This window comes from Bemisia tabaci, chromosome 7 (genome assembly GCF_918797505.1).
Source record: "Bemisia tabaci chromosome 7, PGI_BMITA_v3".
NCBI lineage: Eukaryota > Metazoa > Arthropoda > Insecta > Hemiptera > Aleyrodidae > Bemisia > Bemisia tabaci.
In genome coordinates this window covers 25,549,409-25,573,428 of record NC_092799.1, presented here as the reverse complement: position 1 = coordinate 25,573,428, position 24,020 = coordinate 25,549,409, and the positions used below count along the sequence as shown (strand labels likewise).

General features: G+C 36.7%; 2 protein-coding genes across 4 annotated transcripts; both read right to left on the bottom strand.

Annotated features, from left to right (window-relative positions):
- Positions 1–199: 199 nt before the first annotated feature.
- LOC109038126 (uncharacterized) lies at positions 200–4,834 on the bottom strand. 2 transcript variants are annotated; one of them, XM_019053080.2, is made up of 6 exons: positions 4,674–4,834; positions 3,709–3,897; positions 2,652–2,775; positions 2,043–2,201; positions 1,322–1,456; positions 200–602 (listed from the first exon to the last, which is right to left on the bottom strand). In XM_019053080.2, exons 2-6 carry the CDS (start codon positions 3,762–3,764, stop codon positions 420–422), a joined length of 657 nt encoding a protein of 218 aa, XP_018908625.1. In that variant the 5' UTR covers positions 3,765–3,897; positions 4,674–4,834; the 3' UTR covers positions 200–419. The 2 variants fall into 2 exon arrangements, with proteins under 2 accessions (XP_018908625.1, XP_018908626.1); XM_019053081.2 differs by lacking the exon at positions 4,674–4,834 and adding an exon at positions 4,478–4,625.
- A 2,358-nt stretch (positions 4,835–7,192) lies between these two features.
- On the bottom strand, positions 7,193–23,910 carry LOC109038118 (uncharacterized). 2 transcript variants are annotated; one of them, XM_019053071.2, is made up of 9 exons: positions 23,613–23,910; positions 20,276–20,370; positions 19,725–19,845; positions 15,768–16,089; positions 15,007–15,182; positions 13,103–13,235; positions 11,524–11,723; positions 10,343–10,513; positions 7,193–9,373 (listed from the first exon to the last, which is right to left on the bottom strand). In XM_019053071.2, the coding sequence occupies exons 2-9, from the start codon at positions 20,361–20,363 to the stop codon at positions 9,346–9,348; spliced, it is 1,239 nt and encodes a 412-aa protein (XP_018908616.1). In that variant the 5' UTR covers positions 20,364–20,370; positions 23,613–23,910; the 3' UTR covers positions 7,193–9,345. The 2 variants fall into 2 exon arrangements, with proteins under 2 accessions (XP_018908616.1, XP_018908617.1); XM_019053072.2 differs by lacking the exon at positions 23,613–23,910 and adding an exon at positions 21,873–22,600.
- Between the last annotated feature and the right edge of the window lie 110 nt (positions 23,911–24,020).

Here is a 24,020-nt window from a genome sequence, read left to right as displayed (position 1 = left end):
TCAGAAGTTTATTATGTTCATAGATAATCTGCTCTAATAGAACGTGAAATGAGTGAGGAAAGATATACAGCACTAGTCTTAACTAATTCATTGAATTTCTAAATCGATTCACTCTTCTACTCTATCTATTGTGAAAGCAGGCACCATGTTTTTTAATTGTACTCAAACACACTTGAATGTATTTAATAAAGAAGTGAAGTCAATTTTACATATTTTTATTTTAGAAATTAACGTTTTTGCAAGTGCAATTTCAGAAGGTTTGATTAATTTTTAAGTGCTAAGGCCAATGTAAAGATATTTTCAATAATGAGTTGCATTGCTGAATTTAAAGCCATTTTCTCTCCATGAGAAAATGTCTCACTGGAATGTATTGCCTCAAGTAGTCTACACTGTCAGACGAAGTATGGTGAAATTTTGTATCACTGATGACTCCTCTGCAAGTGTGTCCTGAGATCACGTTTTTCTGCATATTCTTTGTCACAGTAATAGCATCTAAACCGTTTGATGTTCAAATGTCTTAGCATGTGTTCCTTGAGCTTATCTAGGCGGCAGAATAGTTTACTGCATACGCTGCATTTAAACTTCCGCTCTGATGCATGTGTCTGCAAAGAAAAGCACAGAGAGAAATTTTCTTATAATATAGCATATTTTTTTAGCATAATGTTAATTCCAGTTCCTGTACAGTAGAGAAATAAAAAAATATATGTATTGTTTTTTAACGAAACTTTGATGACATTTTTCAACAGTCTCACGCAGGCTAGGGAGATAAGACGGCACTTTAACTCAGTTCAAAACAAAAGGGTTCACATTTTCTACTCAGTAACGGTGCTCCTTTTCAGTGTAATAATGTGTGTTAAATTCGGAAAAATGTACTTTTCAGGCCTAATTCTTCCTAAGGGTGGCACATAGAAAGTTTAATTTTAAAAGCTTATCTTACGCAGGAGATCTTAAAGAACATCATATCAAAAAATCTTCTAATTTAACCAGCACTGAATTTCTTGGTATTCCGTGTGTAATCTGCGTTGCAAACTTTAGATGAAAGGAACATTTACAAATCTTTAAGGAAATCTAAGAAATACTTCCTTATAAAAATAAAAATTCTGCAAAGTTCAGCACCCTTACTGTTTTACTCTATTTTATTAATATTTGGCAAGTTTCACCTTAAGTTTTAGTAGTGCTAATTATAAAGAAAGATTTGAATCTGACAAATTGACTTTGACTGATATTTCCCTACGTTATACTTTTATGTTATACTCATACTCTTAAAGGATCAATCCTCCCGTACGAAGTGACATTATGTAGAATATGACCAACAACTTACTTTTTCATGAACTTTTAAATGAGAACTGGTAACAAACTTTTTTGAACACACAGAACAAGCATACGTCCTTTTATTCTTGTGCATATTGTAATGATAAACTAAATAATCCGCTCTTTTGAAAGATTTTCTGCAGATCTGAAAAAATTCCAACATTATAAATATGAAAATACATATTAATAAGTGATGATGTTTTGTGGATTATAGGGTCATAGGGTTTCAAGGCTATGATCCTCTCTTTATCAGCCTCTCATAAGTGGGCAGGAGGCTTTAGAACTATAAAGTTCAGATTCTGTAGGGTCAATAATTTAGAATTTAGTTTTTATCCCGAGATAATTGGTCAGTTATTTAACCAGATAACTGTAATTGATCGAGGGCACTGTCCCTTTTCCTTTCAAAGGTTATATGAATGCAATGTTAATTAAGGTTATTTGGTGTAATGTTTTCTTTTGATGAGAATAATGCAAGATTTGGTGAAGAGCTTTGACTAGGTCATGACTACCTCCCTCCCCCGGTTTCTTTAAAAGATATTGAGTCGACCTCAAAACCGTGAATTACAGACGCTTCAAGGTTGATTAAGAACCCATCTTTTTCCGGAGACTGTTTGTCAACTAAGTAACCAAATAATATGTTGTAAACTTACTTAAAAATTCACCCTCGTTATACTTCATTTCAATGCCTAACATGTGGAGACAAGGTATTTTTGGAGAAGAAATGTACGCACCTTACATACTGACTTCTGTGAATCATCATGCTGAGCCATATGTCTGCTAAGAGCAAGTTTGGTCATAAATCTAGCCGGGCATTTTAGGCATAGAAAACAACCAATGGCATCGTGAGTTAATTTATTATGCTCCTGCAAACTTCTAACTGAATGAAATTCCTGCAAAAATATAACCAAACATAGCTTTATTAATCAAATTTCATTAAAATTTCAGAACTCCCTTGTGGAAGTATAGCTGAAGCATGATTACTGACCCACTCTCTCTTAAAGTTAACTGACCTTTGATTTGTTAACCTCATGATGCTTGCTTGCATATTGATATTGAAATTCTCAAACAACATATCTCGGAAAATCCGATTTTTTAGGAGAACAAGAAAAAATAACAAAGTGCATTTTCATTTCCAACAGGCTGATTTTACCCTTCATCCAAAATTTGCGGGTGTGCCTTGGCAAAATTTGGTCCAACATGAAGCAGCCCTATATTCAAGCAGGAAACATTTCATTTTTAATGCCATGGAAGAGGAATCACTTACCTTTTAATTCATGCATATTACTTACCAATTCATTTACACTTTATGAAAATCTGGTTAAATACTCATGGATATTTACCTTAAGGCACAGATCACACAGGAGATCATGATTACGTGAATTCTTGACTATCAAATGGCTATTGGTATCTTGATCAGACCTCAGCTCTTTCCCACATTCTTCACATTGGTCCGAGTCCTTGGTGCTGAAAAGAACAAAGAAATGCACGGTAGTAGATTGGTTTGCGACGCAGGTCCCTTCATAAACTAATTAATTTTAGAGGGCAAAATAACATTTTAATTGTTTAATTGGACGCATTTCTATCAAACAGACCTATGTGCAGGTGAGAAATATGGGGTGTGCTCGCTAGTTCTCTGTCCGTAAGAGTGAATGACAATAATAAAGCGCCAGTGGGTCAGCGGCAATGATGAAGCCCAGGCGCGAGGGGGAGATTGTCGTCGGGCGCTTTAACTCATGAGCCCTGTCCACAACGCACTCGTCCCATCCTCGCGGCTCATGAATCCCGCATTCTGTTGGCACATAGTTCTGTTTGATAGAATGTAATATCCCGCTATTAATTATTAATTCTGACCAAAGAAAATAGATCTATTTCATAGGTCTACTTTCTGTCAACTTTCCATTTAGAAAAAAGATAGAAAATTTACTGAAAATAGAATTATTTTCTAGCCAATTTCTAAATGTTATCTTTTAAGAAAATGCAAGGAAAAAATGTATTTTCTCTCTATTTTCCTGTGTCTATTTTCTAGATCTACTTTATACCTATTTTCTTTCAAGAAAATTGTTCTATCTAGAAAGTAGACATTTTCTTGATGAGCGCCACCCAGAAAGTAGATGACAATGTTACTTGGGATAATGCGGAAATGACGGAAACAAAAAAGTCAAGGCTTATTTTCTGTATCATAGGGGCACTGAAGGGTACTCTGCCACCTCAGTACAATGTATTTTACCACAAAAATTCCCAGCTCCATGACGTGGCCCTTCTTTGAACGATGTGAAACATTCTGTAAAAACTCTCCAAAGTGAGGGAAGGAGCAGGCAGGTAGTTGTAACAGATGACATGTGAGGCACAGAGAGAAGAAAAAATGGGGAAAATTCCCCAAAATTGGTGGGTACTTACTCGTTTTTGGACTCTCCCTCAAGAATTTGAGATTCCTTCAATGAAATAGCCTCCATTTTGACAATTGTGAGAATAGTATTCAAAGCTGATTGAGCCAGTTAGGCTTTTTACTTAACTGCCCAGTCCGAAGTGGAGAGTGTGTGAAAAGTGAAAGGATAATATTTGTACATATTCAGACCAAGTTCAACGCTGCAAAAAAAATACAACAGTAAGGGCTTTTTCAAGCAAATGGGAGTCAAAAGGTATTAGCTACTGCCAAATTTGATTGGGCCAAGTACTTTTTGGTGGAAGAAATGGTTGTGGAGAATTTTCAGAAAAAATCAGAGAAAACAAAACAACCATTCTGCATTCTCTTGTGAAAGAATAAATAAGTACTTAGTCCATTGGATTTTAATGATGCCTAAGGTCACTTGGCTCCTTTTTCTTGAATGCCTCTGATTAAAAGTTATGCAGAAGAGAGAAGAGAATGGAGTTTCATAGTTTCATTTGTCTAACATACATGTAATTCGATCTGGAATGATTGAAATAATATTTTACACAAGTATATTTAAAAAGTCAAATAACAAAAATTGTGCCCTGTTGCTTAGCTAAAAATTCCTCATAATACAAGAGAGAAAAACACTTTTTCATCTTTTATCAAATATAGAAAAACACTACCTATTCAAATAATGGATAGGAAGGAATATGAGGCGTCCTTTATTGAGGAGCTACATTATTTAGGGGAAGTATTATAGGCACCGAATTATTGATCGATAGTAGGTATACTTACTTAAACTGAATGAAATTTCAAAGTAAATGATGTGAGAGACAAAACGAACAATTCACACAGCCCTAGACCACGGAGGAATTCTTGGCAGGGACTCTAAATAATATTAGGTACCTATGTGCTCACATTATGCATGTCAGTTAGACAGGTAGAATTATGGAATGAAATCCAGGGTAACAAGTATCATCCTCCTTCTTACCTGCAACGTTACTTCAAAGCTTCGTGACACATTATCACCGCCTAATTGTATCCATTTCAAATTAATAGTTTGCCGTAGGATCCTCACACATTGGCCACACATCACTGATAAGAACCTTCTCCGCTATAGGCTGATAAGAATCAATATGCTTACGTACGACGTACGCGCCGACAAGCTCACGCGCCTACGCGCGCTTTGAACCGCGCATGTTGTGTCCTACTTCTCTCTCATTGGTGGAACACATTGCTATGTTTACGCGCCACATCCGCGAATCGCTTTCAAAAAGTTACCGCGCAAATCAAATGATCGCGTCCAATTAGGCGGGAAACCTCGAACACCCCTTCTGGGAAATCAGCCGAAGACTGCATCAGGAGTTCAAGATTTGGCTAGTGAATTAACAATTTCAGGCAATTGTGTGACCAGATCCCCCCCGTTTTGCACAAAAAATGTATTAGACGAAGTATATTTTCGAAGCTCAAATGATTTTAATTTTTTGAAGTTTCGGTTGTTCTTTTCTTCACGAAAGTGCCTAACCTAGTAGCATTGTGTGCACCTCATTTTCAAACTTAAACTTCTGAAAAATTTAATTAATCTCTCTAAACATTCTGGCTCGCCGCACGTTTACGAAGAGGCTCCACCTCCTTTACCGTGCCTAAGGAAGAACGCCGTATGAGCCCTTAGGCGTTGCCAAATTTTCTTCGATAATACACGGATTCCCTGGAAAACTTATGGCTATTTTTCTTCCAATTTTTCAGAGAATTAAAGTTCGTATTTTGATCTGAAGTTCCTGAAAATTTCAAGGATAAATATTCAAAACTTTTCAAAACTAAACATTATACCAAAGGGAATTTGGCAACTCTCGAATGTTCATACGGCGTTCTTCCTTACCACGGCAGCCCTGGTCACTTGCTCTAAGAATGCGTTACGACTTGCTGGGCTAAATCTGTGCCGTAAATGGAAAAGGTAATGAAATGATAAAATGCAGTTGCAATTTCTTTTGAAAAACACCAATTCAAGAGCAATTACTTTCCGGAAATTTGAATTCATACGCAAATAATTGACTATTTAGAGCAGCTTTATTTTCGGAGCAATTCAGAGGTAACAGTTTAGGCCTGAAAACAGGTACCTACACGTTTCCTGTCTTTTCTCACGGTTTTCCTTTGCCCATGGAGAGAAGTGGTAGTTATAGGGGCGAGAGGAGGACAAATTTAAATTTCAAAACACTGCCTTAAAGTAGATCAGGCCCTTTCTGACTTTTTGTTAACTGGACTTGGGCAAAGACATAGGTATGTTTCAAAATTGACTCGGCTTGATGTAATTCAACTTCCTCCGTCTAGGTACAGACATTATTTTACAAAATTATCGCCGTTCAAGGATCAATTTTTTCATTTTCAGGACCTTAAATCTCCGCAAAATTCACTCGCAGACATGAAAATCATTTCCACAATTATTCAAAGGAGGCAGGAACCGATTTATCATGTTCAAGACAAATCAAAAAAGAGAAATGTCATTTATTTGCAGTCGACTCCGCTTCTTTCCTTGAAAACAAATTTCATAAAAGCAAAACGACACACTTTTCCCGAATTACCTATTTTCCACTTTAATTCATTATTTCCCGAAAATTGGGTATTTTTAAAGGGAAAATACAGAATATTATTTTGCTTTCAGCGACAAATTTCAAAGACATTTTTTCTATTACTAGACTGAGCATATACTATGGCATTTTGTGTGACGTTTGCTCAAAACAGTTTTCTACAGGTCTTCCTATCTACAGCAACATTTCAGAAATTCAAATTTAGGCTACATACATGATTCCTGACCCCATGGACCTGTGGGGGTGAAAAAATAGATCCAGAAATTAAAGAGGGCTGGAAAAATTTTTCTTTTTTGTTCTCCAAAATTTCAGAAAATCAGTTTAGGAAATATTCGCAATTACTAAAGCAAACATGGATCCACTTTCATGGCACATAGAACTTGAAGAAGAACACTTCCTAAGAAGTGCCCTTTCTGCACCACCTCAATTTACTATGTAGCACTTTATAGTGTTTTTCAATAAATTAATTTTTTAAAAAACTTTATGAGACTTCTGAAATTCTTTTTCAAAGGTTTTATTACCATCCTTTTTTATACAATTATTTTTAATTTGATCCTCAAAATATTTTGTTACGAAATTAATAAAATTATGGGTAGGCTGAGTAGATATTTCTCTCTTTAGATCTCTAGATTCGAGTTTAGATGCCTTTTTGAATAATAGAGTAAAATGTTGCCATGAACTTTCTTCAACAAACAAATATAACTCACTACAGCACACGAAGAGACATCATTGCTCAAAAGCCGTCATGGAACACAGACGTTTTGAGAATTTTAGATACCTTTGACATTAGAGAAATGATTTTAAGGAGTGTTCTACATAAAGAGGAGTAAAATGGAAGAACATTACCTACTCTTCATTGATAACTTTTCCCCTCATACCAGTTCAATTTTGAAGGAGGATATAGTATTGACAAACACAGAAGAGGTAAAATTTTTGTCGGGTTTTTATTCAGGTAAGTATTGTTGTACGTATCTTACAATATTTATTCATACAGGAATTTAAAAAAAAGAGGGATTTAAGCTATTCAGCATTTATAAAATTAAAGCTAAATAGTGAAAAATATAGCTTTAAAATTAAAGCCCCGTGGTAAAATGAAATACATCAAAGGTCTGGATTGCTGAACTTAAAAAATTAGGGGTGGTACTTCATTAGTACCATTTACCTGCCATTCCCACTGAATTAATTCGATCAGTACTTTAAGCTGAAAAAACAAATTGTCTACAAATCAAAGTAAGAGACCTTCCATTTTTAAAGCTCCACTGTTTTCTCTTAGGCGTAATTCATTCAAGTACTTTATAGGAAAACTTAGTAAAATATTTGCGCTAGAATCACATTTTGAAGACTGTGTACAGAAATCACGAATTTCGTTTTGCAATGCTGCAGACTTATTATATTTTTTAATCTGAAAATCAACCAACACGATTTCTTGAAACTTCTATTGATTATTCTCTTCTGCTTAAAGAATATTCTCAGAAAGTTTCAAGCAAGACCACTCCACACAGGGCAATCATTGCACATCTTTTTGAAATTTACTCTCCTAACAGGCATCAATTGACTACAATCAGTGTGATGTCCAAGTGGCTGCTCTCATAAGAAATGTGTTGCATTTAAATTTCCCGCAGTAATGAGCGGTTAGGGTTTCAAAAAAGTTCCATAAGAATGACAGACCTGTGTGGATAGGTCTTGATTTCAAGAGATAAAGTTTGATTATTTTCCTCTAAATATATCAGAGGAAAAATTCTGATTCTGAAATACTAAAAGTAAGATGCATGGTTTCTGAGTTTAGTCCTGTGCCTACATGGCATGAAAGAAAAAAAATAATTTACGTCAGTTCTAACAGCTGAACTTTTTCAGGGCAAGGATCTGCTTTGTCCAAGTTTAGTTAGTAAACTATTCTTTATACAGCTTTGTCATTTTTCACTATCAGTCCAACACAGAAGAGTCTGACAGACACCCAGGCAGGGTTTTTTGTACTCATGACCTATTGTTGCAATTCAACAACAACAAAAGTATCTTACAAAAAATTACAGTATTATTGATTATAGTGATAATAAAGTCTTTTGATCAGGGAACATTGCATAAAAAACTATAACAAATCGCACTGCTTTGGATCTAACATGCAATTATGTATGCATTGCAAATCAGTACATAAACCTTCCGGGTAGAGTAGTTGATTAAAATTCTTAAGATTGAAAGAAGTCAAAGGCGATAGCTTGAAACTCATTCTTCTCTACAACACTTCATTGACTAGCGAGGATAAAATTTTTGGTTCGGAAATAAATTACATATCAGCTGCTAAAAGTGTTGGCCAATTCTGCCAAATGTGAAACTGAGGATAACTTCAGCACTAACAAAAAAGAAAATATAGAAAAAACCACATCAAAATAAAATTTCATGTGTCGTTCCATAAAATAAAAAAGTTATGAGTTTGAAACTTTTGATCTTCTCCAGTTACAAAGTTTAGTCTTTAAAGTACTGCTTAATAATGTAACTTAAAAGAGCAAATCTGATGCCTTTTATTTTGATACACTTCCACGGTATTTATTTTAAACTGAGCTGGTAAAGGTACACTGAAGTTGATTGAGGAGGTTCAAAAAGGTTTAGCACCTGATAGAAAAATGACTTCTTGATTAATTAGATCTTCATCTTCTTACGAAATAGAGATTGCAAATAGTAAGAATGATACTTGAGAGTTGCAGTTGGTAAGAACCACAATAAATCTTTAAAAAATCTTAAAATAATATTTTTACTTTCTCGTTTTTGTATTCCTTTTAACTTAAGCTATGAAATCAAAACTGAACTGACACTTCGTACAAATAACTTAAAAATGACTCTTCTTACACTGACCACGCAGTAGTTTTTGTACAAACTTCAAATTTACAGAGTATTGTTTGATAATATCACATCAAAAATGAAACACAAAAAGGTTAATAAATATTTTTTAGGCGAGAGATAACAGTAAACATACTTATGATAATAATTAAATAAATAAGTTGAAACAAGTAAATATAGAATAGTTTGAATCTTGTTTCAAACATCCAGTCAGTACACGGTGCTGAGAGTAAAATATTTCACTATTCAATGACGTTTGCGCAATAGCTGATACCTGCAAAAAAAAAAATGGGGAGGATATTACCTACTCTGGAAACGTTATGACTCGGAGAGTATGTACCTTATACAGTATCATAAACATTAAAATATTGCCTGCTGCAGCTTTCGGGCGTATGTACAACTGACTTGGCAAGCATGTAAAAAATTGAGCTTTTCATTTTTACAGATCATTTTTATGGTAAATTAAGAGGGTTATAAAAATTACTTTGCTTATGTATATTTTCTTGCTTCTACATAGCCAATGGAAAGGTAAAAAAAATGGATATCATTGAGCTTCCAGAGATGATTGCCCTTCCGCAGACCCCCGGAGCCAAAGAGCCCCCCTTTAAAAGTTCTGTGGAGTACATATTTCCTAAAATGGCCATATTAAATCTACAAATGCACAATACGTATACATTGGAGGGTCCAAGTGCTCTGCAGCAGCATATTTTTACAGTTATCCTGGGCCTGTTGACATCTAGCGGCCGCACAGGAGCCAAATGCGTTGGGTCCATAGACTTGATGCACCTCACAATGTACTGATCAACTAATAAAGTGCGTCAATTATTTTAAAAAGTACCAGACTAGGTCAACGGTTAAAATAAAATTTAAAAAACTCACTAATCAGAGAAAATTCTTGACTATCCGAAGCGCGTTTGGACCCGTTGGATCATCATCAGGGCGTGAGTCACGCCCTGACCGTCATCTCACACATGAAGTAGAGCCGTATTTGAATTTTAATGCAGGTTTACAATTTTTTAACCTTGAAACTAACTATCAGTAAAAATTTTTGGCAGAGGATGTTACTAGTTTAACTTTTTTGATATGATGTTAGAAAATGTTGATATTTCAAAATTAATCCTCACAACTCTTTCTTAACAGAATATTTTTAGAATGAAAGTTGTACTGTTAAAAAAAAATGTGATTTTTATTTTGCATGACTGAGGAAACCATATAATACTTCAGAAGGGCTGTTTGCACTTACCTCCTGCGACAACGTTCATTGTCAAGCCAGTCTTGATATTTATACCACCACTCTTCCCATTTAACATAATCGCTAAGTGATAAGTCTCGGAGGTATCCCTGTTTTTTGTAGTAGGCATAACGAGTTCGAACGTCATCCCAACTACCCTCGGCAAGAGCAGCTGATGATGGCCTGAAAAGCAAAAGAATGAATTATGTTTCAATTTTAGAAATAAAACAAATTTTTTGATCTGCCTGCACTAACATTGCCTGTCAGAGTGGTTATAGTGACCATCTTTCCATGTGGTTTTCTGAGGCTAAAATAGTTGTAATGACTGGTGTTTTCCGGGGAGTTTTTCCATGGCAAGAACGTTAGTTGCAGATCTACCATGGAAGTAACCAGATAGTACATATGATCATGAGCCTAACCTGTGCCAGAAGTGTAGAAAGTTTTAGCCTTCTTCACATATTTCTAAGCGCCTGTCGGTAACTTTTCTACATTTTCTCTATTAGTTTCCCAAAGAATTTTCTACTAATTTCAAAATTGAAAACTTTTTTTTCATGCCAGATGCTTGTAGAAAGTTTTAATGCCTAATGCTTAATAAAACATCTAAGAACATGGGTGACGCCTGCTACTTCCTCCAATCGACTAAATTGTATGCGTTCAAAAGACTTTGAACAGTTGCAATATGGGCTTAATTGAATAATTTCATCTAATTTACTAGACCCTTCAACATTGGTACTATCCTCCCAAACTTTTTAATAATCATAATTTAGTGAGAGCAAAAGTGGGCAAAGGAACAAAACCGCTTAACTGACAATTTCAGCGAGAATGAGTTAACGACTTCGCCGCATTCTACAGGAAAAATACCTAAGCTAATGTTTGTAGTTTTTTCCAATTCCGCATGGAAGTGCTGTAATGTATATAAAGAATCGCAAATCTAACCTCTGAATCACAGAGATGGCGAATTATTTTCTTCATCCTGAAAAATCGTCCTCTTGCAGATGGGCGGAATTGTTCCTTAGCCATCGTTATGCTTTCACAGTCATAAATAGACAAAATAAAAGCTTTTCAGCAGCTGTTTTTTTGCTATTCTTTAAATAGGGTGTGTTAAGATTACTCAGAGCTTCACATTTTAACAGCCCTGAAAAGTTACTAATTTCAGACAAGAAAGGGTGGAAGGAGAGTATGTCTATATTTACCCAGGAAATGGTGATGGAGGCGAGTCCATTTCAACAGTAAACTGATCCCCAGAGGTTATTTTCAAATTGCGATGATGCTCCAGGTCTCTATCGATGCTCCACTGAGCCATGCGTCCAAAGCGTTCTGAGAGAGTCATGCGAGGCTGCGGAGAAGGTGAACTGGAGTCATCTGAATTTGATTCTGTTTTGATGGGACGTGGCTGAAAATTTGGAGGATTATGATTAGTAAAGAGATCATCGGATTCAAGAGATAACTGATCGGATGCTACATAGGAATGAGAGAGACTTTTGCATCGAGCTTGGAACCAAGGGGCGAATTCCACTTGTACCTGGACTTGGCACAACTATTCATGCGTTTTCCATATGTTTTGAATGGACACCCTTATTAACCAACACTGTGTGACTAAATAAACATGATTTTGCATGGTAATTTTTTGCTTCCTTTTAATACTATGGTTTGATGCGCCTGATAAGCTTGCTTCATAAAAGATTTTTTCTTTTTTTCTTTTTTTTTTTAAACTTCAATATTTTTGTAATTGACCACTAGACACGGAGCGAATTTGAGCATGATGATAAATTTGTTCTGATCAAGAGTTCACATAAAACGCAATTTGTACAATGAACTATTACTGAAAGAAACTCATGACCAAGATGTTAACGTTTTGATGCATAATTTCAAACTTCCCGCTCATAGAAAAAGCAATAATCTGCTTGAGCTAAATCGCACACTAAACATTACCATGACGCAATATGAAAATATGCCTACCTCAATCTTGGTGTTTCAGCTCAGCTATTGTATGTTGTTTACACTATGAACAACACAGGGTTGGGAAGGAACACTCTTTGATTAGGAAGCCTGCCAAAACCACTGTAGTGCGCAATTTGATTCAAGTAGACTTTGGTTTTTCTTGTGAGCGAGAAATTCAGATTTTTTGTAACCAATGCAAAATGTAAACAATAATACCTTGGTTTGGAGAGGATATTAGTTATTTCCATCACACATTCTCAAAAAGATATTTAAGAAGCAACATAAATCAGAATGCTTAAGTTCATACTTTGTCTAGCGGTCCATTCTAACAATCAAATGAGACAAAATAAAATCCTTTTCGCGTACATTTTTGGATGTTGAACTTGCATTATGGCTACCTTAACAAGGACACTTACAACTATAGAGGCCATAATTTTGCAATCCAATGCTGCCACAGTAGATAGCAATTGTAGAAAAGAGAAAGATCAGGTGAAATGAGGTACAAAATGATGTCTCCCTCCACAGCTGTTGATGCTATCAAGACAGTTCTCAAAGGCGTTATCTTTGCTTCCTTTATCTCTTCAGTCAGAGCATTAGCACACCTATAGACTTGAGTAAACCTACTTGGATTAAATAAAGAGCACATATTTGTATCATCTCATTTATCAGCAAGATGTGCAAGTAGAAGAAGAAAGAAGAAAAGAACTGAGTACATATTTAAAACCTGAATTTATTGCTATCTATGCATATGAAAAGACCCCTACATCGCTTACTCTTAAGATTTTCGCAAGTGGACCTCACTTGATTTCTCAAAAGTTGAATGATAGATACCTTGAAAAGACTCCTTTCACGATCGCGCTTCTTTTGTTTAGATTTCCGCTGCTTTTCTTTTAACTTTTCATTTTGGGCTCGTAGACGTGGATCTGGTCGAACTGATGATCTTGGCACCGAAAATGAGCGAGACCTAGGAAAATGACAAAAATTATAATTTAAAAACTAATAAAAAACGGGTGAGAGACAAAAACTGTGTAGGTTCTGTTACAATTCGATGCCAAGTTTCAGTACCTTTGAGCATAAAGGTCAAAACTGCATTTTTCCTGTATCAAAGTATGACAGGAATACTGGCCCCACTGCTTCTCATGTAATTCAAAATGTTGTAAGTTTTTCATCTTGCATCTGGCATTAGATATCACCATCAAATTTAATTAGGTACTTGTATAGAGGTTTTTCTAGGTAAACTGAGAATGTTCACAACTCAATCTTCTCAGAAATGTTGGTTACACCTCTTTTACCCTATACTCCATATTTACATACTGCTACATTCTAAAAAATTAACACATTAACTGCCATGGTTTGCCTTACGATTTCTGGCAAGTTGAGAGATGCAAAAAAAAACTTGCAAGCATGACAGACGTCACTCTAGGGCAGCAGTAGCGTCATCAAATTATATAAAAATGGCTTTCATAAGCGCCGCCCCTAGGACAACAAACATGTACACAGTTTTTCAAAACCTGTGAGATGTTGACACAAATAGGAGGCCAAATAGAGTCTAAGAATGGATTGCATTTGTCGGAAGAAAACCAGCTTGTTTATAATGTTTTCAAAATTATGCAACTTTTTTGCTTCAACATATACTGAACAGAGGAACAATAAACAATTTTATCAATATTTTACTTTAAAATTAACAATTTTTTTGTAAAAAAATTTAGGCTGTGCGAATAGTGAATTTTCCGAATGAAGCTAATAGCGAATAATTTCGGTAACTATTCGTGAATAGCGAATAATTTAAGTCAATTATTCACAGCAACGAAAAGTAAAACGAATAATTCGAAATGACTTTTTTAAGTGTGAAAATTTGCAAATATTACAAAAGGTACTCTTGGAGCAACCAAGATATGCGGGCCAGTCGCAATTGCGCTTGCTGTTCGTTAATTCGTCAATGTTGGTTAAGATCAAAGAAGATCCGCTGTTCGCGACCTCTTGGATGAAAGCGGAAGCCTTGCGCAGGTCCTCACAACGTTTCACGATTGCCACTCGGAAATTTGTTATTTTTGATGGCGCGAATATTTGAAAATTCATTCCTCGTGACAGCGCAAATATTTGAAAATGTCAGTTCAAAAATTCACTATTCGCGATGGCGCGATTATTCGCAATTTGCGAATAGTGCGCGAGGCAGACGAAGCGAATATTTGGCAAATATTCGCGGCGGGAATAGTCGGAATTGCGAATATTCGCACAGCCCTATAAAAAATCAAAAAGTATTTGCCATTCAAGGCATTCTTTTTAAATGAAGAAGAAAATGGACAGTCTTCACAACAATGAAATTGAGTTAGCTCTCTTCTATTGAATACAATCCAAATAAAGCTTGCACAGTGAACTTCCTTTGAAGCAAACTGCAGGCCAATTATTAAAATTTATAGACAAAGCTTTAGACAAAAAAGACAAAAGGGATATGGGTGGATCCTATTGGTGGAAGTAGGTGGTTGCAATGGACAAAGGTGGTAGGTAATAGACTAACTAATGGCAATCCACAAGAGACCCTATACATAGTCCATCATTTTCTCCTTTAGTCTGTAGGAACCACCCATTCCGACCAATAAGATAGCTTTATACTCCATATGTCTTCTTTGTCTATCGCTTTGTCTATCAATTTCAATAATCAACATGCTAAGGCTGATATAAGTTGCAAGGGTTGAAAATGAAAAGCTTGAAAAAAAATCTGTGGTTAAAGGTACCTTGATCGAGGTGGTGGTGGCCTAGGGAGAGGCGATCTTGGCCTCAAACGGGGCTCTTTTGGTGGGAGCCGTTCCTTTCGTACTCTTTCACGAGATTTTGGCTTTGGTGAGCAAACGCTACAATGTGAATCTGAACAGCTGCTGAGAGAACCTGAGCTGCCACTTTCGGACCTCCGCTGGAAATATAAACATAAAAAGCTCAGGTTAAGTTTTGTGAACCAAGGCTTCCAATTTGAGGAACTTGAGTACATATTTTAGATTGATAATACATTGGTAAAGAAAAAAAGGAGAACGAATTGGGGGCTCAGTAATTAAGTAGTAAAAAGTTATTAAAACACTATGTAGATAGAGCAGTAACTATGATTTAACAGATCAAAGAGGGCTCAATTCATCGGAAATTTGAATCTTCATTCGGCCCCTTTGCTTATATTTAAACACTTTGAAAAATGGATTTTTCCTTTAGATGGTTGTAGCAGATTAATTTTTAAAGTGCATAATTACAAAAGAGTTTCAAAAATCAGCTGCGATTCATACCAGAGAGAGGACAAATAATAAAAAGCCAGTCTCATGCGCCCCACATCCGCCAATTTTTGCGTTGTAGACTGTAGTACAAAATCTGTATTGTATTCATTAATGATGGTTCTTTATTTCAAGAAAGATCATGGAGAAGGTATCCGATCATCCACACAAAAACAACTTTCTGAGGAAGTCACTACGCATGCGAGAGAAATTTTAGTAAGATTTAAAGAAATTAAAGTTACCCTTGCAGGAGGGGATGAAAGTTTCCTGACTCTGGCAACTGGCGACCTAGCTCTTGGAACAGGCGATCTAGCTCTTGGAACTGGAGATCTCGCTCTTGGAACTGGAGATCTAGCTCTTGCGACTGGTGACCTGGCTCTAGCAATTGGAGATCTTGGAGGCTTAGCCGAGGGAGATCGGGGCCTCGGAACTGGGGAACGCAAACGGCCAGGCGGTGAGCGAGTGTAGGAATTCCGTCCCATTGGACTAAGCGGACTCCTTGAATGTGAGGACCCACGTTTTTCTTTATCGACGTACATTTTCTTGAAACCAGTGTGCCTCCACCTAAAAACAGAAAGGGACAAAATGATTTAATTCCTAAAATAACTTTCAAATTTACTTATTGACCTTGTGCCAAGATTATAATTTAATGGGGTGGGGGGGGGGGGGTAATAAAAATAAATAAATAAATGCAAGCAAAGATGCGGCAAGAGATGTTGCCAATATACCTCAGACTACCCTTTTTCTAGGTGGGCTTTATCAGTTTACAGGCCACAGAGGTAACCCATCTCAAATCCTAAGGTTCATGATGAAAAAAATGCCCAACTGAATTTTTCACTATCCAAAGACCCGTTGGTGTAAGTTGCAAGTTGAGGGAAAAAATGTGGAGTCAGTGTAAAGTAGGCAAAATGCTTGGCGAGGGGTTACACCAATTGAAGTCTACCGGCATCAGTTAAGGCTGCTCCAAGTGCTGGCCAGCTAGGCCAAAATGCATAAATCCCCCGAATGATTTAAGGATGCAACTTGCAGAGTCAACGATAAATAATGTTAATTGTTTTTGTCCCTTTTTTCAACTTTATGACAACAATTTTGATATATTGCCCAGCCGAATAAATCTGGTGAAATATGTTTTTGAAACTTCTTAATCACCTTCAAAAAGGGCATCCTAAAGAGAAATAATAATAATAATAATAAATAATTAAAATTACATTTTAAGAAAAATTAATGTATCTAAAGCATTGACAGTTTGAAATTAAATGGAAAAGACAGATTAATCATTTTCTACTTATCAATCCACAATCAACTTGTCACTGATGGGTCTGTTTTTCAGTGTGGTTGTTATCATTGACTTGAACATTTTGAAGCTCTTACACCTTGAAAATTAGAATTTGATTTACTTATTTCTATTTTAAATTCTCAATTTAAGCTTAGAAAAGCAGAGCTAGGCAAGTGTGCTTGTTGAAGCATATGCTATGCTAAATGGTCTCCGTGGCGACCACTTTTTCTCTTCATCTTAACCTAATATATATGAAAAAGGAAGTCCTGCTTGTATGATTCTTCCAGTTATAATTTATCCTTAAAAAGGTATTATTAATAAAAATGTGTTGATTTATCTATAATATTGTTGACCTTTTTTCTGAGCTCAACAAAGTGGTGACCCCGACGTGATTCTTTTCTCAAAATCTAGAAAAGAACTAATTATACTGTTGTGTGAAGTTATGAGTCTATCTCTGGTTATGGCTTTTGCTGATATCAGAGACTCAGTTGTTGGTTATGGCTTTTGCTAATACCACCTTGGATTTTGGTTATGGCTTTTGCTAATACCATGGATTTTGAACGGTTATGGCTTTTGCTGATACCAGATGGATCGTTTTAAAGGTTATGGCTTTTGCTGATACCTCGGATCCTTTGAGGATTTCACAGTGTTGATATCCTCTAGACTGGCCAGTCAAAACTTTTGTTGTATGGCTTTTGCTGACACAACTATTGGCTGCACTGCATGCCTTTTCTTTTGTTGTATGGCTTTTGCTGACACAACTATTGGCTGCACTGCATGCCTTTTCTTCTGTTGTATGGCTTTTGCTGACACAACTATTGGCTGCACTGCATGCCTTTTCTTTTGTTGTTATGGCTTTTTTTTTTTTTTTTTTTTTTTTTTTTTTTTTTTTTTTAACTAGCCCTCAAGGGCTAATCCCATCTGCTCATGAACCAGTTTGAGCCAATCCCTACCAGTTTTTCAGTATTTCCCCTACCAGTCCCTATAGACCAAACTCCTTCCACCTATAACATCTCGGTAGGAGCTCACCCTCCCCCCAGTTATCTCTCTGAAATTTCATTAATTCATTCCATACCCTATTTCTAAAAGCTCCCAATTTCAGTTCCTCCCATTTCTCACAACCAAATAAAGTATAATCTCTCATTCCCTTAAAGAATAGCATACTATCCACATCCCTAGCATCATTATATTTCAACTCTAAATTCCTTCCCTTTCTTCTATCTAATATTTCCAATAAATCCCTATCTCTTAAATCAATCAGTCCTCTCCTCATCTTATATATGAAGATAAAGACCCTGGCTTTTATCAACAATTCTATGCATAGCCAGCCTAGCGTCTCAAGCATATCAATTATCCTATTTTCCTTATCACACCCTAGTATATATCTCATGGCCGAATTCTGTCCCTTTTGCAAATTTCTAATATCCTTACTACTTGCCTCTCCAAGAAGAGAAATGCAGTAATTTAATTTCGCTCCAATTAATGAATTATAGACTAGCTTCCTACTCTCCTTCCCTATAAAATCCTTAACCCTCCATAGCATGCTGATCTTAGCTCTATACTCCTTGGCCACCTTCCCTATATGTTCTTTCATTTTCAGGTCTTCTGATATCCATACCCCTAAATATTTCATCACCCTAACTCTTTCTAATTCGAAGTTCTCTATCATTATCCTACCCGCCCATGTACCAGGCCCTACTGGCCCATGTACCAGGCCCTACTTTTGCTGATACAACTATTGGCTGCACTGCATGCCTTTTCTTTTGTTGTTATGGCTCTTGCTGATACAACTATTGGCTGCACTGCATGCCTTTTCTGTCGTTGGTATGGCTTTTGCTGATCCAATTACTGGCTGCATTGCATGCCATATATTGCTCGAATGAAGCAGAAAACTCAAAAAAGAAGCTACAGAGGAGTTGAAAATGCGAAAGGAAAACATGGAATATCAACTGTCCAGAATTGTGAACTCTATGGAAACAACTTCCGAAACAAGCTCACCTGAGATAAGTAAAATAAAAGCCCAGTATACCAGTTGTACCAACTTGATTTTTGAATTTTAAAAGTAACAGGTGCATTAAAGCACCTAGAGCAAAATGTGTGGAATCTTTCTTTAGCCAAGTGAAAAGTACACATAAGTATACACATAATTACGAAGAAATAATATATTTGGAACTATGTGTCGTTCCTACTTTTGAGGATACCTCAAAGGGGGGAGTGTGTTGAAGCATATGCTATGCTAAATGGTCTCCGTGGCGACCACTTTTTCTCTTCATCTTAACCTAATATATATGAAAAAGGAAGTCCTGCTTGTATGATTCTTCCAGTCATAATTTATCCTTAAAAAGGTATTATTAATAAAAATGTGTTGATTTATCTATAATATTGTTGACCTTTTTTCTGAGCTCAACAGTGCTGTTTAAAGTATCGTTTACTACAGGAGTGCAGAATGTTGACGATCAGTCGGGCTATATCTTGCAGGTGAACAGTGTACACTCCAGCGGTATCGCGCTGATTTTTTGTTAAACGTACTTCGAAAGCATAGATTTTTTATCAGATTACAGAAATTGCACTAGTTTATGATAAAATTACTTCAATTGCACTTAACATTTGTCAAATTTACTTCAACCGCACTTATTTTTTGTCAAAATTACTTCGACCCTGCGGTGTAATAGTGTGTAGGGAAAATTTGCATTTTGCTGGTGAAAGCGTTCACTGATAAACTTTCTGTATCCTTGATTGACTGTGAGCTTAATGCCCTTCTAGCGTATTTATTTGCAAGCACACTGACCCAGGGGTTACACTGTTTGCAAACAACTTGTGAAAGTTTGATCAGGATTAGACACAGATAGTCCGTGATGGTGGTGTGGGCTGAAAAGGAATCTGGACCTCTGTGAACTCTCATTTTTTGTATTGAAATAATTACCTGTTAGGGTCTTTTTCTTCTACTTCCAAAAGTTTTTTGTTCCAATATTGACTCTGAGAGCCATTGTCTTTCCGTGCTTTCTTCATCATGTTGTCCAATTCCCGTCGTCTTGGAGGAGATGCTAGAAAAACATGGGAGAAATCTTCATTTTAGAATAGACAGTTTGGGTAAGTTTGTGAAGACTAATGGAGGAATTTGAAAAATTTAAAGACAAGATTTATCACAATGGTTAGAACTTTGAATCCTTATCTTCGCTAAATTATACACCTATTTTTGATGATAGACTATTATTGAAATATCATGCTAATTTATTTTTAACGATGTTATTGCATTTACACAATTAATATATTTTTCGGCTCTCAACATATGAGTACCCATTCATTAACAATAAAATAGTTCCTGAATTTTTTCTACTGGCAGAATTAATGTGTATACTGTATTTCCTCCTTTTTTCCTGCATTTACTTGCAACGAAGGAACCAAACTCTTAAAGAGGTACCCTTGTGTTGGGAATGAATTTAACTGAGAGGAAATTTCAGCATGTATTATTACCAAGTCCTCTGCGACCACTAGACTTCCCACTGTACTCGTCCATGCGCAACCTTGTCTTTTCACGCTCGCGACTTCTCCTTGAGCTCATTGTCTACCTATTAAAAAAAAAATAAGAAAACAAATTTTAATACCAAGGAGAATAATTGAAAAAAGAAACTATATGCAACTAATGGAAAATTAACGCAGATTACTAAACAATTGAATGAACTTATAGTTCTTGAAACTAAAATTATTTGAGGTGTATTGCATCATGAATGATGAGTAACAGAAGAATTTAGATTTAAAAGAGATTTCGTTTGTTGATTTAGTCTCTTACGCTTTGATACTTCAGGTAATTTTTGTAAAAATACTGATACATTGAGTGTCTATCGTATTAACCAGTTAATGCAAAAAAAATGTTGCAGAGACGCAGAATTCTCTTTTAAATAGGACATATTGGTGTCAAAGAAAAATTTTGCCTCTCCATCTTCTCTTTAAGACGTGAATGACACAAGAAGAGCATCTGAAAGAAGAAATGATTTTATCTTGAATTGGAATTGAGCTTCATAGTTATTCCTGTAGAGAAATAACTCTTGATCAAGACAATCTCTCATCATCATTTGTTTTTTTTTTTTTTTTTAAAACTTTGAGTTTATTGTCCATCTATTTACAAAAATTGCAATATGACATCTTGATATCCCTACTATTTTGTCTCAGATGTTAGCGACAGAGCACATTGATCATAATCAGACGCTTAGAGAACATTACGTTTCAAAGTGGTGAGAATGATCCATGAGCTTCACCAGCGAATGGTCACAGAATGAATTGTCTGAAAATAAACATTAGGAGACTAAAATATAGATACTGTACATTTATTATGATAGATGTTAGGTATTGTGTCTGGATATTTGCGTGAATAAGTAGTAGTAAATTATGAATCTACTTTTTTAATTGGGTGTAATCTGCACCTCAAGAAGTGGCAGAATATAGAGAAAAAAAGTTGGCGTTTGCACTTCGGGCATCTTGGAATTTTTTGATGATGTAGGTTGTTCCGGACGATTTTAATCATCGATTTTCTTGGAAGGGGTGTAGAAAAAAGTCATTCTGTATAAAGTGTTGGAAATTATATCATGAGTTGATTAAAGTAGAAAACTGGAGATTACGGTCCATTTTTCATACATCCAATTCCAGATTTTGCCAGAGTGCCTATGTGACGGGGTAAACAATCCTCCTGAGTCCTGATGCAAACACCTCCTCTTTTTCTCTGCGGTGGCAGGTGACAGGTAGAGATAGGTGAGCAGCTCAGTCAAAAGTTAGAAGAAAGATTAGCTCTGATGAGTCTAGGTCGTTTGAATGAGCTAATGAACTTGTAATTCAACCCTTAAGCTATACCCTGAGCTAGTCACTAACTTTGCCCCTCACCCTACGATTGGAACAAATCTTAATTTTTTGCGGTGACCCATGAAATAATCTTCCACGACAGTAATTTGATGGTACGAAATTTGATCCAAAATGTACAAAAGCTGGAGAGGGGCTTTAGAAAAAGTGAGAGAAAAAAAATAGGAATAAAGAAGTGGAATGAAGACATCAAAATAAAAATAAGGAATGATATTCATACCTCTGCATGTTCCATAAAGCGTAAAAAGAAAAAATCCGAAAATAATAACGCCGCGCCGCGAAAGAAAAAATGGACAATTCGATGCCGGAACCGGAAAATCAGCAAGCAATGATATGGAGAGAGGGTGCGACTGAGAGGATGAGGATAAAGGTGTAAACTTAGGTAAACTGAAGCTCTTATCGAAGGAATTCCAACAGGATATGGGCATTACCAAGCGCGGACAACTTGCAAAACAATGGTATCCGACGTCAGAGAGAGAGCACGCGCACGAAAACCATAGTAGGTTATAAGTAAAACGGACCCGTACAAGCTGTCATGAGTTTTGATACGAAAAGGTATTCACGGAAACATGATGACCGGTGAGCAAACCAGTTTGTCACACGACTGACAAACCAGACCGAAACCGCTGAGATCACGAGCGCCAGATCCATTTCGCCACAATACCGTACCGGCTGAAAAATCGATTTCGCCATGAGAACACCATGAAAGGACGCATACTCACCAAGCGATCAGTGGGTAAAGAAAAGAAACCGGTTCTACATAAGCTGCTCATAGCACTGCAGCTACACCGTGGTTGTCGAGTACCGATGATAATTTTCACTCGCACACTACCGTAACAAGCTGCCCGGAGCACTGCAGCTTTCAGCGCACGTGCGGTTAACCATGAGATGTCCATGGGTATGCCACTGCAGAGCCACTTCCTATCTTCCTCGTCAGAGATCCATGAGCTATATATTGAAGGCATCATGGACGATAAATAACAGGCGCGCATCAATGGAATCCTGCTACTAATCCCCACAACACAGATGGTGGATGGATCCACGCAGCGTTGAACTAAACTCTAGGTACGGAATTTAATTACATGCCCCCTTCAAAGCATGCTAATTGGACACAAAAAGAGGATAGCTCTTAGAGTGTTGGGGTATCTGTGAATAGTCAAATACGTAAGTCATCATGAATTTACATCTTACTTACAATATTGATGTCACTGAAGTTCGCTTCAGGTAAACTTCAGTTGTAAATATGAAATGTTTCAACCTCTCGCTTGAACTTGTGCTTACTTGCTCGACACGTAACTAAAGTGTCTCGCTATATTTTGAAAGTAACTACATCTTACAACAAATTGAATCAACTAAGAGCTACCCTCTGATTGAGAGATATAGTAAAACTTCCTCAGTGATGATTGTTAGTATGAAAGCATATGCATAGCTCCAGATGGAAGTCAACTGAAGTATTGGCATTAGCCGAAATCGAGACATAGTTGCTGATTAATCGTTGTCAGAATTCGGCGTCCATGATCCTCAATGGCTGAATGAATGGTTAAATAGTGATGATGGTATAGAACAGCGCAGAGCCAAAACTCCATGGCGAGACATTTTTTCATTTGTATGACCGACACACTGACGAACTTACCTCGAGACACGACACCTTCAATAGCGGATTGAATTCTCCCGAGTCTCACGGACTTTGACTTACGGTTTGATTTCCGGTCAGAACACATCGAGTCGTATAGAATAAAGGCTTCGAAAAGGAAGCGAGAAGGCGTCTCTGAATGATGCTGGGTGAAAAATGTATGAACCAAGGTTGAGATGAAGGTACCCCGAATCAGGGGTGAGCCAAATAGTGGGTCCGAAGATGCTGAGATCAAATCACGGACGATTGATTGATTGCTCGGTCGAACATCGGATGCGGCACACGGATTTACCGATGTAAAAATAGGGATAAGAAGCAAGAACTTACGGTTGATCCCGAGAACAGGGGCACTAGGGTAGCCCAGCCGATTCCGATCTCGGTCACGGAGCGAATGCAAAACCGGACGAAAGACGATAGGCGAGACGCCGATCAGGCCGGGCCGGAGAGACTTTCCAGCTGTTTCGTCGATGTAGAACTCACAAAACACTGCACTGCACTACGAATATTACAACGTCGTAGATAGTAATCGTGAAAACAACTATCAGGCGGAGAAGCGATTCTTCTAGTGAAAGAAGTCGTCATTCACCCACCATCTTGCTACTTTCCGGGGTCAGCGCCATTCATTAATATGTTGCCGGTTGGATAGTTATTGAAGTAATAACAAAACAGTGACGTTGCATTTGATACATAGGAGAATTAAAATTTTTTTTTGAAATGACAATATGACAACCCAGC

Coding starts and splice junctions, on each gene's coding strand:
- LOC109038126 (XM_019053080.2), bottom strand. CDS start 3,764: ATGGAGGCTATTTCATTGAAGGAATCTCAAATTCTTGAGGGAGAGTCC. Junction 2,776..3,708: donor GAGGGAGAGTCCAAAAACGA/GTAAGTACCCAC, acceptor TGTTCTTTTCAG/CACCAAGGACTCGGACCAAT. Junction 1,457..2,042: donor CACAGAAGTCAGTATGTAAG/GTGCGTACATTT, acceptor GAATTTTTTCAG/ATCTGCAGAAAATCTTTCAA.
- LOC109038118 (XM_019053071.2), bottom strand. CDS start 20,363: ATGAGCTCAAGGAGAAGTCGCGAGCGTGAAAAGACAAGGTTGCGCATG. Junction 13,236..15,006: donor CCACCACCACCTCGATCAAG/GTACCTTTAACC, acceptor TCATTTTCCTAG/GTCTCGCTCATTTTCGGTGC. Junction 11,724..13,102: donor GTGAAAGGAGTCTTTTCAAG/GTATCTATCATT, acceptor CCAAATTTTCAG/CCACGTCCCATCAAAACAGA.